Genomic DNA, 18,159 nt, shown 5'->3' on the forward strand with positions numbered 1-18,159 from the left:
ACAGTGAGTACTTTTCCATGAACAGAACTGAAGAGCCAACCTGGACGTGCGTATTTGGAAACATTGAAAACACTGACAGATCTGCTAAATGACTCTGAAAATAAGGCCCAGATGTCTTTGAATGTCTTGAATGATCTTGCAAAGGTGGAGAAGGCCCTCCAAGAAAAAAAGGTAATATATGTTTTAGGCCTAAGTGGTCTAGGTTCATTTCTAACATAATCATATATTTTGAAATATTTTTTAAAAATGTATTCGTTTTGGTCAAAATTGGTCAAACATTGCTTATATTTCTTGTGATTTGAGAGTTAATTACTATAATTTAAGATCTCAGATACAAGATAGTTATTAAATGTTTTAATAGAATGTGCTAAGTCACTTCTGTTGTGTCTAGCTCTTTGCCACCCCACGGACGATAACCTGCCAGGCTTCTCTGTCCGTGGGATTCTCCAGGCAAGAATACTGGAGCTGGTTGCCATTTCCTCTTCCAGGGATCTTCCCAACTCAGGGTTCGAGCCTGTGGCTCTTATGTCTCCTGCATTGGCTGGTGGGTTCTTTACCACTAGTGCTGCCTGGGAAACCCGTTAATAGAATAAAACCATATTTTCTCCTTCTATTGTGACTAACTTAAAATTCTCAACTGGGTAAAATATCTTTAATGAAATGAAGAATGTATCGATTGTGTTCTTCTTTTTCTGTGTTGAATGAAAATGCTTCCCTGGTCACTTAAAGTGTGTGTCTGCACTACAACTGATCCCCCATCAAGCCTTGCACGCCGGGCCTTCAATGGGCCTGTTGTTCTGCTGGTTTTTAGTGCAGAGAATGTTGGGTTGGCCAAAAAGTTTGTTCAGGTGCTCCATAAGATATTACAGGAAAACCCAAATGAACTTTTGGCCAACCCAATATATTGTCTTAAAACCACACACAACTCATATAGGGAAAGCTATGACTTTTTTGATTTTACTTACTGGTTTTTCATGGGGCTTCCCTGGTGTTTCAGCGCTCAAGAATCCACCAGCAATGCAGGAGATGCAGCAGACGTGGATTTGTTCCCTCAGTCTGGAAGATCCTTTGGAGGAGGGAATGACAGCCCACTCCAGTATTCTTGCCTGGGAAATCCCATGGCCACAGGGATTCAGTCCATGGGGTCTCAAAGAGTTGGACATGACTGAAGCGACTGGGCACATTCTTTTTTTTTTTTGGCACATTCCTTTTTCATGAGTTTTCCATGATTCTTTTTTGATCAAATCCTCTTTAAAAAGTGATTTTGACTGTTTATAACCATTATTATTGAATACATTTTCACAGATAGATTATTATGTGTAGTTTTAATCTTGAAATCTGTTTTCCAGGCTCTTGATGAAATCCTGGTGAATCAAAAACCTGTGTTACATAAACTTGCAGAAGAAACAAAGGCTTTGGGGAAAAATGTTTCTTCAGATATAGAAAAAACATATAAGCAAGAATTTGATGATGTTCAAGGAAAGTGGAACAAACTGAAGGTCAAGGTTTCCAAAGATCTGCATTTGCTTGAAGAAATTACCCCCAAACTCAGAACTTTTGAGGTAAATCTAAAGGCCACTAGGAGGTTTAGTTTATTACAGAGTAAAGTAGTAATTGTCAGTAAATATCTATTATTTGAGCAGTTTGCATTCTTTCTGGTCCCATGTTTGTTAATGTACTTAAGATGGGATATATAATTCCAACCAAAGACATACTTTTAATGATGCTGGAAAACACATTTATCTCCTTTTGCCTAGCAAAAAGGCTTATTGGTAGCAGTAAACTGGACCTTGCAGATTAGAGAAAATTGCTTAAAATTGTCAAAATAATGTTTCAGAGATGAGCCCGCATGAAATACTGGCTGGTGGTTAGATTGCAGTGGTGACTCGGTTAGAGTGGTAGAAGTTGCCTGGATAGTAGCAGATGGCCGAGTTCTTGAAGCTGTTTCCTTAAGATTTCAGACATTTTTAAACCTTTGAAAAACCTGAACTAGGCTACTAACAACCAGTATCAGATTGGGAAAGCAGGTAATTTGAGGGACATGAAAATTCAGAAAAGTGAAAGTGAAAGCCAACTCTTTACTACCTCATGAACTATACAGTCCATGGAATTCTCCAGGCCAGAATACTGAAGTGGGTAGCCTTTCCTTTCTCCAGGGGATCTTCCCAACCCAGGGATCGAACCCAGGTCTCCCGCATTGCAAGCAGATTCTTTGCCAGCTGAGTTGCAAGGGAACCCCAAGAATACTGGAGTGGGTAGCCTATCCACTTACCAGGGGATCTTCCTGACCCAGGAATCAAACAGGGGTCTCTTGCGTTGCAGGCGGATTCTTTACCAACTGAGCTATTCAGAAGAAGGATCCTTTGTTCCATCTGAAAATGTTGGCAGATAGAGAGTTCCAGAGGAAAGGATAATGTGAGGATGTAAGGAGAAAGTGGTTAAGGTCCATGTCAGATGGGACAGTCAGGATTTAATGTTTCACCTGCAAGGAGGATGAAGCGGGAAGTAATGAAGTTTCCGAGTCACCTGGTAGAGAAGGTCCGGATGAAGGATGAACTGATTATACTCTCTTTGTAGCCCACTAGTGCCTCCTTGCTTCTTTCGTGGCTCAGCTGTTAAAGAATCTGTCTATAATGCAGGAGACCTGGGTTCGATCTCTGGGTTGGGAAGATCCCTTGGAGAAGGGAAAGGCTACCCGCTCCAGTATTCTTGCCTGGAGGATTCCATGGACTGTATAGTCCGTGGGGTCACAAAGAGTCAGACAGGACTGAGGGATTTTCACTTTCATTTTCAGTGCCTCCTTACCTTGATCTTTTGTGGTTTATTTTCTCTACCAATGTATCCAAGATATACATAGTGCCTGGCACAGAGAAGACACACATGATATTTTTCAGTGAATGAAATGAGATTAGTAATATGAGATTTAGATGTGCACATATATATATATATATACATATATATATATATGTATATATATATATACATACTTAGAGATGTTTTTTATACATATACTTATATATATATGAGAATTTTTGTAAAAGTTGTTTCTAAGAAAGTGGAAATATTGAAATGAAGATAAAACTTATGAAAATGATGTTTTAGAAATTAAAATCAGAGCATGTGGTAGAAGCTGGTAGGCGATACAGTCTAGGAAGCGATCCAGGAAGATGAGGAAGAGAGGGGATCACTGAAATGTGAGGGAAGTAGTCTGACGTAGAAACCAATGGACAGTTCCAAGTCATGACAGGAGAATAAGGAAGGCAGGGGTTCTGTGTGTGTGTGTGGTCGTAGTGGAAGGAATTAGTTTTCTTGAAGTGTAAGCTGCAGTTCTACACTGAGATCTCATTCAAACAAACCATTAATTTTGAAGAGGAGCGTGTTTTTCTGTAGTTCAGCGTTTTTGGCTTATTTAAATTTGTGAGTGGATCCACTTCCCTTTGTGTGTGTGTGTGTGTGTGTGTGTGTGTGCGTGCGTGCACGCATGTTAGTAGCTCAATAGTGTTAGACTCTTTGTGACCTCATTGCAGCCCTGCAGTCTCTTCTGCAATTCTCCAAGCAAGGATACTAGAGTGGGTAGCCATTCCTTTCTCCAGGAGATCTTCCAGAACCAGGGATTGAACCCAGGTCTCCTGCTTTGCAGGCGAATTCTTTACTGTCTGAGCCACCAGTCTTCAACTGTCATTCTTTCCAACATTAAAAACCACAATTACTCTTATTTGTGATTTAAAATTTCTGTTATGTTCCAAGTATTGGATTATCAGTGGTTCTCAACCATGGGTAAATTTCCCCCCAGAAGGACATTTTTTAATGTTTGGAGACACTTTTTGTTATCACAACTATAGGGAAAGGGTGGGTTCTGTTGGCAACTTAGTGAGTAGAGGCCAAGGTTACAGCTGATGCACAGGACAGCCCACACAACAGAAGAATTTTCTGGTCCAGATGTCATCAGGGCCAAGGTTGAGCAATGCTGGTTAAAGTATTTCCTGTCTTTTCAAAAGATCATTGCTTTATTTTCATAAATTCTGAGATGTAGTTAGGAAAATTTATGGGTGAAGATTAACCCAGGGGTTAATCTCTTCTGACTTCTTGATGTGTTATTTTAGGGTTAGCTAAATGGATGCCAATATTTTAATATGGAATTTAAAGTGAATAAGTATTCCTCCAGAACACAAAAGAGAGTTCTGTCATTGTTACTAATGTAGCAAATCCAGGCCAATTGGAGCATATGCCAACTTTTCTTTTTCTTAAGTTGTTCTTTGTGATCCCATGGACTGCAGTCTACTAGGCTCCTCTGTCCATGGAATTCTCCAGGCAAGAATATTGGAGTGAGTAGCCCTTCCTTTCTCCAGGGGATCTTCTCAACATAGGGATTGAACCCAGGTCTCCTGCATTGCAAGCAGATTCTTTACTGTCTGAGCCACCAGGGAAGCCCAGATGGAGCATACGCCAACTTTATTTCCATTAAAAATGTCTCACTTCAAGCACATGTGTCTGGATATTTAGATTTTTTGGGGTTTTTTTTATTACATTAACAGATTTTAATGTGAATTACAAATTTTTAATTTACTTTTTGTGTCCTAACTATAAGACGGTTGCTGATGTCTGTATTCCCTAGTCATGCAGCTTCTTTATTGAAATATGTATTTCTTCAGCTCTAAAGAACATTATGCTCCTATATTTGCTTTGAACGAATTGCTTGTTACTTAACTACTCACAATTCACTTAGGAAAACTTTTACTTTTTCCCCTAAAGATAATTGCAGTAAATGTTCATTTGTAGATTAAAGTTGTTTTCCCTTTTTTAATGACCTGGTGTCTTTTTCTAGGCATTCAAGTTCTATTTTGTCTTTAAGGCATGAAGTACTGTAGGTTTTTGGTTCAGTGCCAATTTATGATGATGTTTCTTGGGAACAAAGTGGTTGACTTGTTTATTTTTCAAATGCATTTTAAACTGTGTAAGAAATACATGTATCCTGCTCATTGGAGACATTGAGTAATAGAGACTTACTGAGAATGAGCACTGAGAAGTTCCCTTTCTTTCCCAATGAGCTTCCCTGGTGGCTCAAATGGTAAAGAATGTGCCTGCAATGCAGGAGATCCAGGTTCAACCCCCGTGTTGGGAAGATCTCCTGGAGAAGGAATTGGCAACCCACTTCAGCACTCTTGTGTGAAGAATTCTGTGGACAGAAAAGCCTGGCAGGCTACAGTTCATGGGATTGCAGAGTTGGACATGACTGAGTGACCAACTTTCACTTTTCTTCCCCAATACCATTTCCTTTCCTGGGAGTAGCTAACAGTAACAGCAATCCTTTCTGGAGATAAACATACTCAGAGTAAGAAAGAAAAGTTGATGAATATGACTAATTCTAATCATTTTCCCCCTTTACTAACAGAACCAAGTGATACTGGGACTCCATGAGGGACTCCATTGATACTCCCAGTATTACTTGTATCCCAGTATCCCAGTATCATGTCTGTTTAAATAGATGGCACACAAATGCATGAATATGGATTAGAGTATCAATTTCACTACTCAAAATAATACTGCTTTTTACTGACACAGCACATTTAAACTTTGAGAGTATTTTCAAAGCTGCGTACTTATAGTTTCCCTACCATCCTACAATACTTGTAAGGTGATCTTGGTATCTTTTTATGTGCAAATTTTAGTTTTCTGTTATTCGTTGGCAAATAGTGTTTTTCTTATATGCCTGCCTTTCCCATATCTACATGGCTGGTTTCTTTTATATAGATGGTGATAGGGCCTGCATTGTTATTCACAGTGTCATGTTCAAATATGTTTGTAAATTCTTTAAATCTATTTTTTGCCAAATTAATGATCTCAATTCTTGTACTTAAGATGTTGACTGGTGCTTTAAAAAAAACTCTCACAGAAAGTCCTACCACTCTTTCCAGGAAGCAAAATGTTTTAAAACCTATGAAAAATTTCACTATTGATTTTACTGACATGAGTTTCTTATGAATTATGGGGATTAAATATTATAAAATCCTAAGATACTGCTATCACCAGCAGTAATATCTTTGAGTTCAGGGGCTGCAAGTATATTTCCTATGGTTTCCTTTTACCCTGTTCAAGATCCCCTGTAACATGTCATGGGCTTCCCAGGTGGCGCTAGTGGTAAAGAACCCGCCTGCCAATACAGGTGACTTAAGAGATGTGGGTTTGATACCTGGGTCAGGAAGATCCCCTAGAGGAAGGCATAGCAACCCACTCCAGTATTCTTGCTTGGGAAATCCCGTGGACAGAGGAGCCTTGTGGCTACAGTCCATAGAATCGCACCGAGTTGGACACAGCACCTCCAAGTCATGAAACTGTCCTCAAGGCCCACACAAACTCTCATATTTACCAATATTTACCTCCCTCCTTTTTGAACCTTCTCTTTAGCCCCTTCCTTCTGTTTGCAGACTGTTATGTAACCTGTTGCCCTGATAATCCCATTACCCTTTAAATCTGACTCCTGCTTGCAGCCTCTTCTCTCTTGGATTCACTGTCCGCACTAATACCAGAGTTGTATTTCTGGAAAGCATCTGGTTGTCTTTGTCACGATAATACAAAGTGCTCTCACAAACGTCTCATATCTCCTGCCCTCTCCTTGCTCTCGAGCCCTGCCTGCATCTTCTCCTGGGAGCTGTGTTGGGTAGAGAGACAGTGTGGTGGATCACAAACAACACATCAGACAATTGCCCTTTTCTGGAAAAGTCACTTACTTGCTAGGAATTTACAGCCTCCTTGTCTTGGTTCATCCTTAAAGAAGAAGCTGCTTCTACGAGCAGTCTTTGGTCTTACTCACCATCACACTCACAGCTAATTATTCCTTCCTCCACTACATGTTGTTTACACCTTCACAATTACCCAATCTCAGGCCACCTTTTATTAAGGCTGAGACATGCATGTCTGTCCTTTTCCAGGACGTGAGCTCTTTCAGCATAGAAACCTTGTCTGGCATATAGCAGGCAAGTGGATGTGAATATCTCTGCTTTGCAGGTGCCTGCAGGCATAATACGCGTTCGTACCTCTCTAGTGAGGTTGGATCTATTATAAAGTCTAAATGCCTGGGTGTCCTTGGCAGGACACCCATGTAGTCACACCTCTCCCTTCAATTGATGAACAAAGACACACACTGAACACTCTGTGTTCTCACCCGGAGTGCAGAAGGGAACATGCTGGAGCTCTGAAACAAGCAGAACCAGGTTTAGAAATTACTTTGGAACACATTTCAGGGTAAAAACCTAATGGTAAACATTTTCTAAAAGTAATGTGCCATGTAACTGATTTAATTCTTTCTAAGTAAAACGTAACTGATAGAATGATCTCATAGGTGTTTTTTTTTTTTCCTCATTGTGAATGTGTTTTACTTTAATACAGAAAATATTGGTGCTTTTTGGATCTTAAATTTAAGAATTCTGTTGGTTCAGATTAATATATGCAGTAGCAGTGTCACTGCTGGCCTTCTCTACTAAGTGAGGGAACACTGAGTGTTTTGAGGTTAATGAATATAAACCAAAGAAAATAGAAACATACTGCCTTAAGTTACTGTTTTGAATTTGGTTTCACAACTCTTCTTGCCTATGTCTTGGTTTAGATATTGGCTATTTAAAAAGCTGTGGACATTCCAACAGATGGGGGAGGAACAAGATAAAATGCCAAGAATTTCGCTGTAAATAAAGTCTTGGGTGGTAGTTGTGTACCTTGGAATCTTACTGTCGTCCATCCAGAGATACTAGGCTTCAGATTTCCTCCATCTCTGGTTCAGGGGCTGAGGGGGTGGGAGATGGACAGGTAGGCTTAATGGAATTGTTTTTATGACCTCACGTTCCTTTTCTGTGACCCAGCAGCAGGTGTTGCTCATCCAAAGTGCTTACAAATCAGTGCTTTTGAGCAGTGGTGGTCAGTGCAGCATTTTGACCCCTCCAAACGGGAGTATTTGATACTTTGGTTTTCAAAACTTCCATATTAGTCATTTTATATTTTATTGAGAATTTATGAGTATAAATAGGAATGAGAAATGGTTACTTTCGATTAGTATATATAGTGTGTTTCTGCATGTGAAATAATAACATTCATTTTAGAAACTTACTAGGAGTTAAACAATTATTTTTTGTTATGCTTTAAAAGAACTGAAGTCCCTCCAATGAAGATAGAACATTAGAAACTGCCCCGTTTAAATATCTCTCTATATCTCTATTTATCTATTCCTATATTCATTCTGCAAGTGGATGGAGATGGTAAAAAAAAATTAGATACACATTAGTGTACATTAGAAACTCATAAAGGCATCAGCTGAGGGATTGTTAAATGGACAGAGGAACACTCTTCATGTGAGCTTTTTGACTTTCTCTGTAACCTCTTAGCTGTATAGTTCACTTCAAGATGAGCAGATTTTGGTTTTTTTTTTTTTTTTTCAACTGCTCTCCCTTTTTAATCAATTTTACACAAGATTTTGGTATTTTTTAAAAGCATGGGAAACATCTGCCACAAGTGGACTAAGATAATTATTTTTCTTCTAGGGAAAGAGGAGATATTGGAAGGCCTCTCCATCTTTCACATTTACCTGCACACAAGTGGCTGTTGTAGTGATCTTGGTGACCTAATAACCTTGCCCACACGGTACAGCCACAGGGTAGAGATGCCTTGTGAAGCTGCTGTTATCAGACCCCTTTCTTTTGGGCCTTTTATTGTGTATTTGGGTTCCTTCTGCTGAGCTGAATTCGGCCAGGTCTGGTGAGAAAGATCATAAGCAGTAGCCCTTTCACACAGTGGTTATAGGATGGAACTAGCATTGATGTTGACAGCAGTTGAACACTTGACACTGATGCTTATGCAAATGTGTCCTCACCCTTGCTGCTGGTTCTGAGAAGTGTCTGTTGAGAACAGACACCAGAACCCAAAGTGGTGAGTCTTTTGTGGGCTTAATCTTGGTAATAAGGCACTTGATTTTGTAGGTCTGAGTAATAATAGCTACCATTTACTGCAAACCTACTCTGTACCAGAGCCAATTTAAACCATCTCTGTTTTTCAGAATAGTCAGGCGAAGTAGTTGTTACTATTCCTGTTTTATAGGTGAGCTATAGAAGCTCCCAGAAGAGAAACTGAGAAGTTTCTCAAGGTCTCGCGGCTGGTTAGGTGCTGAGCTAGGTATTCAGACCTTGGTCTTTGTTTTCAAAGGTCACTCTGCCTGTCTTAGAACTCAGCGTGGTCAGGATTACCTGCAGGACTTTTAGTAGTGAAAACAGCTTTTCAGATTCCTCTCTGTTCCCTTTGTTATCATTGGAATGATCCATTGGTCACCATGAGTTGTCTGTGTCTGTTGCTTCTCTCTTCCTTTTTTCTCATGTTTAACTATACCAGGGGGCTTCCCAAGTGGCTCAGTGGTAAAGAATCTGCTTGCCAATGCAGGAGCCACAGGAGATGCTAGTTTGATCCCTGGGTTAGGAAGATCTGCTGGAGAAGGGCATGGCAACCCACTCCAGTATTCTTGCTTATAGAATAATACCATGGGCAGAGGGGCTTGGCGGACTAAAGTCCGTGGGGTCTCAAAGAGTCCGACACGACTAAGTGACTGAGCTTACACACACGCAACTGTAAGAGGAGGAACGGGGGTGTGTATGTGTGAATTGTGTGCACTCACAAGGGTCTGTGTGTGTCTGAAGGAGGGAGAGAGGGAGGAGGTTGATGGCACAGGACTTCCTTTTCTGTACCAATGACAGGGGTCACACAGCCTGCTCACGTCAGTCAAGGCTGATTGTGGTTAAAACCTCCATATAAATTTCAAAAATTCTTGGCCCGGGAGATTGTCCATTTTCCTTACTCCAAACTCGATTTAATGAATTGCCCAGTTACACAGCAGTAATGCTGCCTTGAATTCTTAAAAAGTTCAGACTAGAGATTAACAGTGCAAGAAGTGGTAATAAGTTAACTGAACAGTTTAAAAAGACCTTCATGAACTCTATAGATGTATTTATACTTTCCTTTTGCACTTTTTATCTTTTGCACACCCCACCCTATCCTGCCCTGACTATATCTTCCTAAGCAGTCTTCTTGGATAAGACCTGCGAATGCTGAAGCAAGCCCAAAAGAAGAGAGATGTCACTGATTGAAAATATTATCAGAATAGCGTGGATGTATGAGAAGAGTGACAGAAACAGGCTGAAGAGCAGAGGGAAAGGAAGCTTGGGGAAAGAGCTCAGTGTGACTGAAAGGACTTTCAAAGCTGTGCTTGGGACAAGGAGCATGAGAAATGCTTGCTCTGGGTGGGGTAATATGAATAGAGGAGACAGAAAGGCTCGGCTACATAAGCTCTCTTTGCTTCCCATCTTCGTCAGAGAATGACCTTGCAAGCTGGAAAGTGGAGAATGGTCATTACTGAGAGTGCATTAGAGCCTGAATTATGAGTTAGATGGAAAAACCACGCGATCCTTCTGATGCCTAAATCTACATCCCCAGTAATGTGGTGTTTTACCCATGATCTCAAGGTTGCATTATGTGACTTGTGAGGAAATTACCAGGACAATGGAGATGAGTGAATGTCTTAAATAAGGGGGAGATGAGTGAATGTCTTAAATAAGGGGGAACATTCTTTTCTAGAAGCTAAGGACCTGCACTAAGCTTGATGTCGGTTCCTGGCAAAACTGTAGATAAATGGTTGACCAGAGACCTTACCTGTGCTTAGGAAAGAGTGTGGTGGTCCCCAGGAATCAGCATGGACACCACTCAGAAGCCTTGTCCAGACCTCATTTCTTTAAGTACTGCTTTCTTTTATTTATTTTTTGGAGGAGGATACTAGATATACAGATTCATAGTCTCACATTTCATGTGTGCTCATTTAGCTTAAATAGTGCTCACAGACTATCATTTTGGGTAAGGCTTGATTTCAGTAAAGTATTTGGGAACATCCCTTAAAACCTAAGTGAAACGCTGCTTAGATGCTATCCCATGTTTTGAAAACTAAGCCGAAAACTTTGTTGGCTAATGAATGAGGTGATGTCCTCGTGGGGGGATGCTCAGGAAGGCACTGTAATTGGCCTTATTTTTCACCTGGGAAAGAATCCCCAAACCCAACCCAAACAACAACAACAACAACAAAAAACCCAACCCAACAGAAGAAGGATGCCTCGCTGTCAGGTTGCAGATAAGAGAAAGCTGGGAGGAGCAGCTGATAGGAAAGTGGAGACACTAAAAATTCAAATCATACTGTTGGCTTTTTATTGTTATATTACTAAGTAGTATTGTTAAATATTGTTAATATTCGTAAATTTCAGGTTCTGAATTTATTATAGAAATCAATTAAACAATATGGGGTGGGGAAAATATCCTTTTGAGGTAGTTATGGAAATTTTGGAGTTTTAGTTAACCATAATATTATGAATAATATATATATATAAAAACTTTTGAAAAGGAAACAAAATGCAACCCTGCAATAAGAAAAATAAAACAAAAAAATTTAGATGATGTTTTCTGAATGTACTATCTATATCTGAAATACCACTTAGGTTCCCCCTTTGTCATTCATGCCAGCATTTTAAGTGTAAGAGTAATTGGTTCTTGGTGGCATGTTTTAAGTACGTTAAAAAGTTGATGCAATTACCAGAGCATGTTGATCAGGGTGTTTAGAACAGTATCTGGGTATCATGTTCTAGAGACATCATGGCATGAATTGTGAGTTTATAACCACTAAAAGGCTAAGGGAAGACATAGTGGCTGCTTTACAGTCTGCAGGTTATTTTTGAATAAGATAGTTAATTTATCTCCATTCCTAGGGAGGAACAAGAAACAAATAATTGAGGAAGGTACAGGAAAGGAACAAGTCATACTGACCAATGATGACTGGGCACCTGGGAAGAAATGACCATCACTTTAATGTAGTTTTGGAGCTGAAGTTGGACTGAGTTATTTGCATTCTTTAAGGTCCAGTTCCAATGTTACTACCTCTCTGAAGTCTCATTCTTTCTGCAAAATGTTTCCTTTCTCATTTCCCCGGCACCACACACGGGAACTGGATAACAGTGGGTGCTTAGTAAGTGCTGGATGAAGGAATGGAGCTGGGTAGTGGACCGTACTGGGTTCTTAGAATACAAAGCATCCAATCACAGAACTAAGAACAGTCTACTGTATTTCCTCCATTGTGCTATTTTTCAAATCCTGCTTTGAGTAGCTAACTTAAGGAGAAAATTGTTCTAAATTATATAAGAATGAAAGATTTTTTAAGCTGATTATACCTAGAAAAGCATTTCTCCCTTTAATTTGAATTTTTAATCATAGATATAGCTCATATTAAGCAAGATAGCTTTGTTCACTGGAGAGCATTTTGAAATTTTTAGAATGATCACTAAGATATCATCTCATGAAGATTTTAGGTGACAATGAAGGAAATAATTATTTTCACTGTTGGAAGTTTTTGTTTTTTTTTTTTAAAGAAATAAATGAAAACGATGCTATCAAAGTTTTGAAAAGTTGCCTTTTCTCCTGTAGCAATAGATCTTGAGATATAATAGGTTGAATGTCACTGAGTAATATCCCCCTTTGTTATTGTGTTCGATCTAGGCTGATTCGAAAGTCATTGAGAAGTGGATGGATGGTGTGAAAGACTTCTTAATGAAAGAGCAGGCTGTCCAAGGAGATGCCGAAGGGCTACAAAGACAGCTTGACCAGTGCTCTGTGAGTTCTGCTGATCTGGGGAATCTGCTATAATAAATAAAATTTTCTTCTTCCTCTTTATTATTTGCTACTTTTATTAAAATTGTAAGAATATGGCATGACGATAAACTTAGATAAAACATGTTTCAATATAAACCTGTGTTTTGACTTTATAGCTAGTCAAAGAATGGCTTAGAATTCATATTTCTATTTTTGGCTGTGACTATAAAGTTTTTAAAAAATTATTTACTTTATATTGGAACATAGTTGATAAACAATGCTGTGTTAGTTTCAGGTGTACAGCAAAGTGATTCAGTTATACATGTGTTTATTTCTTTTTCATATTCTTTTCCCACATAGGTTATTACAGAATAAATTTTGGATGGAGAACACAAGAGCAATTTTAGTTCATTAGTAGCTTCTGTTTTATGTTGTAGTGACAGTCTTAGTGTCATAGTTACCAATTGTATATCACTCTTATTGTACTTATGGTGAGACTTTAAGAAAAACGCTTTTTACAAATGAAGTTTGCCAGTAATACTTCATGCATTTTATATTTGGTGGAATCATTAGGCTTCTGTAAATTTAAAAGTACTCTTCCCCGCTGAGAGTCAAGTATTTGCAGTCTAATTTGGGAGATGGCTGTTTGAATCACCTGGGTGAAATGAATTTCTTAAGACACAATATTTCTTAAGTTGTTAAACGTCTTGTCTCCCAAGCAGTCTGTTCTTAAAATATTTGCAGGGATAGAGGCAGACAAACTATAGTAATAGCATCCACGTATGTCGGAATGGACTCAACAAGGGCTTATTTTATGTGTTCAGGCATTTGTTAATGAAATAGAAACAATCGAATCATCTCTGAAAGACATGAAAGAAATAGAGGCTAACCTTCGAAGCTGTCCAGTTGCTGGAATCAAAGCCTGGATGCAAACAAAACTAGTTGACTGCCAATCACAACTGGAGAAATTTAGCAAGGAGGTGAGTTTTTCAGCTTAACCTGCATGTGAATTTCAAGAGGCAGATAATGGCTTCTCTTGACTGAATAATTTTATATCCCATCCAGACTGAAAACCGGTGATCTAGAATAACTACAGCATGGATGGCAGGTTGGGGCAAGAATTGGATAACTTTTTTAATGAAGGGTGGGTACTGTGGTCCACTCTGGCCCCTGGGTGGGAATGAGCTTGATGTGTGCAATAAAGAACAAGAAAGTCATTGTAGCTGGAATAGAATGAAGGGAAGAGTTAGCAGGTTGGAGGGAAAGATTTGGGGTCTGGAGGTAGGTAGAGATGGGTTGTGTATTGCCTTTGAGGCATAGGTTTTGAATTTTATTCAAGTATGATTTCACTTAGAAAGCAGAGGGTTTTGAGCAATGAATTGACATATGATAGATCCGTTAAGATCACTCTGGCTTCCACGTGGATAATTTGCTCTGGGAAAGCAAGAATAAAAATGGGGAGAATACTTGAAAGGATATTGCAGTCTTGGAGAAAGAAGATGGCCCCTTGGACTAGGGAGATAGTGGTGGAGGTCATGAGAAATGTTAGGTTTGGACTAAATTTTGAAAGTCTAGTAATAGATTAGTTAATGTGATATGAGAAAAAGTGAATAGTTAGCAACCGTTCTGGATAGTTTGTGTAAATTGTGGTGCCATTTACTGAAATGGTGAAAAACTCAGGGAGAAGCTGTAGTGGGATTAGGTCAAGTGATGCTGCCCATACCGGAAGGATTAAATTCAAAATTACAGTACATGCAAATGGGGTTTCTAGCGCTAATCACCTGCCAAGGATGCTAAGAAGGAAAGGTCTGCCCCAGGGGAAATGCCAGAGGAATAAGACCCCAGAGGCTGGGTGGAGAAAACTTTTCACAGCTCAATGCTGAGCTGAGCTCAGTCAAAACTGGAAAGCACATTAGATGGAAGCTTTTGATGACCTTAAGAAAAGTGGTTCCAATGGAGTGGTGGGAAAAGAAAGTCACACTGCAGAATGTTGAGGAGAGGAAAGGAGATGAGGTCTTGGGGCAAGGGTAACCAGCTTTGAGAATTTCTCTATTCAGGGGAACAGAGAAATGAGGTTGGATGTCCAAAGAACTGTTTTTGTAATTTTTTTTTTTTAAAGATATTATTGAAAGTTTGCATGCCAAAAAGGATTTCATTTAGAAAGAGGAGATGATACAAAAGACTGGGAGAAGATAATGAGTGAAACAAAGTCTGTGGTTAGGCAAGAGTGGATGAGGTCCACCCTCTAAGTGAAAGAGCTCCTGTTAGGAGGTCCCTCTGTGGTAATAGATGGGGCAGCAGCTGTGGGTACAGTAGCAATATGATGTAGTTCTCTTCTGATTGTTCTATTTTGTTAGTGAAATGATAGTGAGGTTGCATAGAGCTGAAGTGAGTGAGAAGGGATAAAAGAATGAGAAGAGAAAATGTGAAATGCAGGAATACTCTATAGACAGTCACGTTGATAGTATATATCTCTCAATACAGTGTTTTTTTATTTAATGTTTATACAAGAAAAATTTATATTTACATCCCTGAGAATTTTGCTTCCCCACAATTTCCTTATTTTGAACAAGTTTAATTTTAAAGAAAAGTTAAAATTATGGTTGAGGGAACAGCCATAAACCATTCCTAAATTTGCCAGTTGTTAGTGTTTTACCACATTTGCCTTTTCTCTCTCTCCCCCACCTCTTTACATACATGTATACACACCACCACAGGTATACCTTTTTTTTTTTTTTGCCAAATATGTAATTTTGACAGGCAGTTGAAAATATTTTGACGCTTCACTCTTAAATACTTCAGCATGCTTCTTCAATGACTGAGGACAGTCTTCTACAAAAGTGCAATATCAGTGTCACAGTTAAGAAAATGCTTTCATACTATCATCTTATATTCTAGTCAAATTCAGACTCCTCTAAATGTGCTATAATTTGATGACATGTGCTTGAAGGAGCTGGGGTATTTTGGGGAAGTAAATAAGGAAAATGGTTTAGAAGTGATAATGAGGAACAAGGAAGACAAGAGATAGATGGATAGATAGATTGATAGGTAGAGCCTTAGATACATGTAGATATTTAGATCTATTAATCTATCTATTGATATCTATCTATCTATCTATATATCTATGAGGGCAGAAGGAGAAGAGGGCATCAGAGGATGAGATGGCTGGACGGCATCACCAATGCAAAGGACATGAACTTGGGCAAACTTGGGGAGATGGTGAGGGATAGAGGCCTGGCATGCTGCAGTCCATGGGGTCTCAAAAGAGTCGGACACAGCTGTGCCACTGAACAACAACAACAACAACATCTGTCTACATATATACATACATACACAAATGACAACATGGAATTAATTTTGAATTGTTACTGACTCAAAGTATGGGAACAGACGCACAGGAAAATTTTTTAAGTGTCTCCAGCAAGGAAGCAACCATGTGCTGTGTGAGTAATTATGTAAGGCAGTTCTAAACTATTGTATTTCATTGAGCAGTAAAAAGGTTGAAGAAATTTTGGATAAACATCATGGTGCGAAATTTTTATTTTTCTAAGGAAGGACAGACATATAAAATCAACAAATGAAAACAGTCTGTTATATTCCCAATCTCATGAAAGGAAAAAGCATCTCAATGCCAAAATTTGGGAAGTATATAATCTTGGAATAATTAATGATAACTTTGAGCTTTTCTTTTTTTGAGAAGTTTGCTGCAGTGTCTTTATCTTTCTTACTTCTCTGAGGCTCCATGAAAATTGTATATTACTGACTAGTGTTTAGAAACTACTTGTGAAAAGAGTTTGGAGAATGTGGGTCTCCAAAATCTGTGTTTCCTTTTTTTAAAGCTCACCAGGTTGAAGTGTTGATCAGCAGGGCTGTGTGGGTTGCTGGCAGTAGGCTTTCTGAGCTCCATGCTGGGCAGTGAAATGCAAGCCCCTGTTTAGTGCCCGTCTATTTTATGACCATGACCCTGTTTGGACAGTGGAACAGGAAGGCCAGTAAATATTACCCCTTATTCTCGTGAGAGCCGTCATCCTATTCCTGTACTGCCCTTTCGACACCATCAGTTTCACAGCCAACCAAGCCCTGGCAAGGTGATCAGTACTGTGAGATTTCATTTGAGCGGGAGGTTGAATAGTGAAGTGAGTCCTGGATGATCTACATGGTATGGTATCTTCTTTCACAGTAGAAGTCAGTGTGTGGTTAGAGGGAGGATCTCTCTGAAGGGTGTTTTCAGGTGCCCTGAAATAGTTGATAAAGTTATTGAACCAAATTCAGACAAATATCTATTTTCTAATGTAACTTTTTTGTATATGCGTGAAATATATCAGTAGAGCAGGTTATCAAAACCAAAGTTTTGTAAAGCAGTGTTTTATGAATATCTTTAGTAGTAGTTGCCTCTTCTCTATTTTTTAAATTATTTTTTTATTTATTTAGCTTTGACGGTGCCGGATCTTCGTGGCTGCGGGTTTTCTCTAGTTGCAGAGAGCAGAGGCTTCTCTCTAGTTGCAGTACATGGGCCTGTCACTGCAGTGGCTTCTCTTGTTGCGGAGCATGGGCTCTAGGGGTGTGGACTTTAGTATTTGTGGTGTGTGCATGTTAGCCCTCAGTAGTTGTGGCACACAGGCTTAGTTGCCCTGCGGCATGTGGAGTTTTCCCAGACCAGGAATGGAGCCTGTGACCCCTGCATTAGCAGGCACATTCTTAACCACTGGACCACCAGCGACGTCCCTCTTCTCTGTTTTCTAAAAATGCAGTTTTAATGGGGAATCCTGTTAAGAAGGAGAAAATGGACATTTTGGCTGCTTCAGTTAATAGATTTCCTTGAGATATATGCTGTTATTGATGTAAGTTAGTGTCCTACGGTTGAGTATTACTCTGTTACGCATTTTCAAAATTATATTAGCTATTTCCATATTAATGTCCAAAATGTGATACTGAATACCAGTTATAATTGTTTTCGTTATTGCTTGTATTCCACAGCATCAGCAGCAAATGTACAAAGGGTTTCATCTGAATTTTAAATCTTGAGATTCTTGGTGGATAGTTATTACTCTGTCTTTAGATATTAAAAACTAGAAGTTGACATTTAATGTATTAATATTTGTTTATTCGAGTGAATGACTTTTCCTTTGTAGATTGCTATTAAGAAAAATAGGTTGTCTGAAAGTCAGGAAAAAGTGGTGAACCTGAAAAAAGACTTGGCAGAGATGCAGGAATGGATGACCCAGGCAGAAGAGGACTACCTGGAGAGGGACTTTGAATACAAGTCACCAGAAGAACTTGAGAGTGCTGTGGAAGAAATGAAGGTGAGCCTGGGACAGTTAGAGTCAAGGGGTTTTATATCTCATCTCCTCTGTTTAAAACCAGTCAGTCAGTCATCTACCTAGCCTTAAAGGGTTGTACGTATATAAAATCTCTCCTAGGAAAATTTCAATTTAAAACAAGTAGAAGGGCAGCTACCATTAACGATTTGGGTAGGGATAGGAAGCTGAGACTCCATGTGTTGAA

The 18,159-nt window shown here is 39.2% G+C and overlaps 1 protein-coding gene across 1 annotated transcript in view; it reads left to right on the forward strand.

Annotated features, from left to right (window-relative positions):
- UTRN (utrophin) overlaps positions 1 to 18,159 on the forward strand; it is a 538,953-nt gene that overhangs the window by 168,673 nt on the left and 352,121 nt on the right. Inside the window, exons 22-26 of the mRNA XM_081531053.1 lie at positions 26 to 171; positions 1,350 to 1,562; positions 12,562 to 12,675; positions 13,479 to 13,634; positions 17,787 to 17,957. Of these exons, the coding sequence (XP_081387179.1) occupies positions 26 to 171; positions 1,350 to 1,562; positions 12,562 to 12,675; positions 13,479 to 13,634; positions 17,787 to 17,957 (800 nt within the window). The remainder of the gene's footprint in view (positions 1 to 25; positions 172 to 1,349; positions 1,563 to 12,561; positions 12,676 to 13,478; positions 13,635 to 17,786; positions 17,958 to 18,159) is intronic.

Source organism: Giraffa tippelskirchi, chromosome 9, assembly GCF_054371585.1.
Source record: "Giraffa tippelskirchi isolate mGirTip1 chromosome 9, T2T-mGirTip1v1.2.pri, whole genome shotgun sequence".
In the NCBI taxonomy this organism is placed as follows: Eukaryota; Metazoa; Chordata; class Mammalia; order Artiodactyla; family Giraffidae; genus Giraffa; species Giraffa tippelskirchi.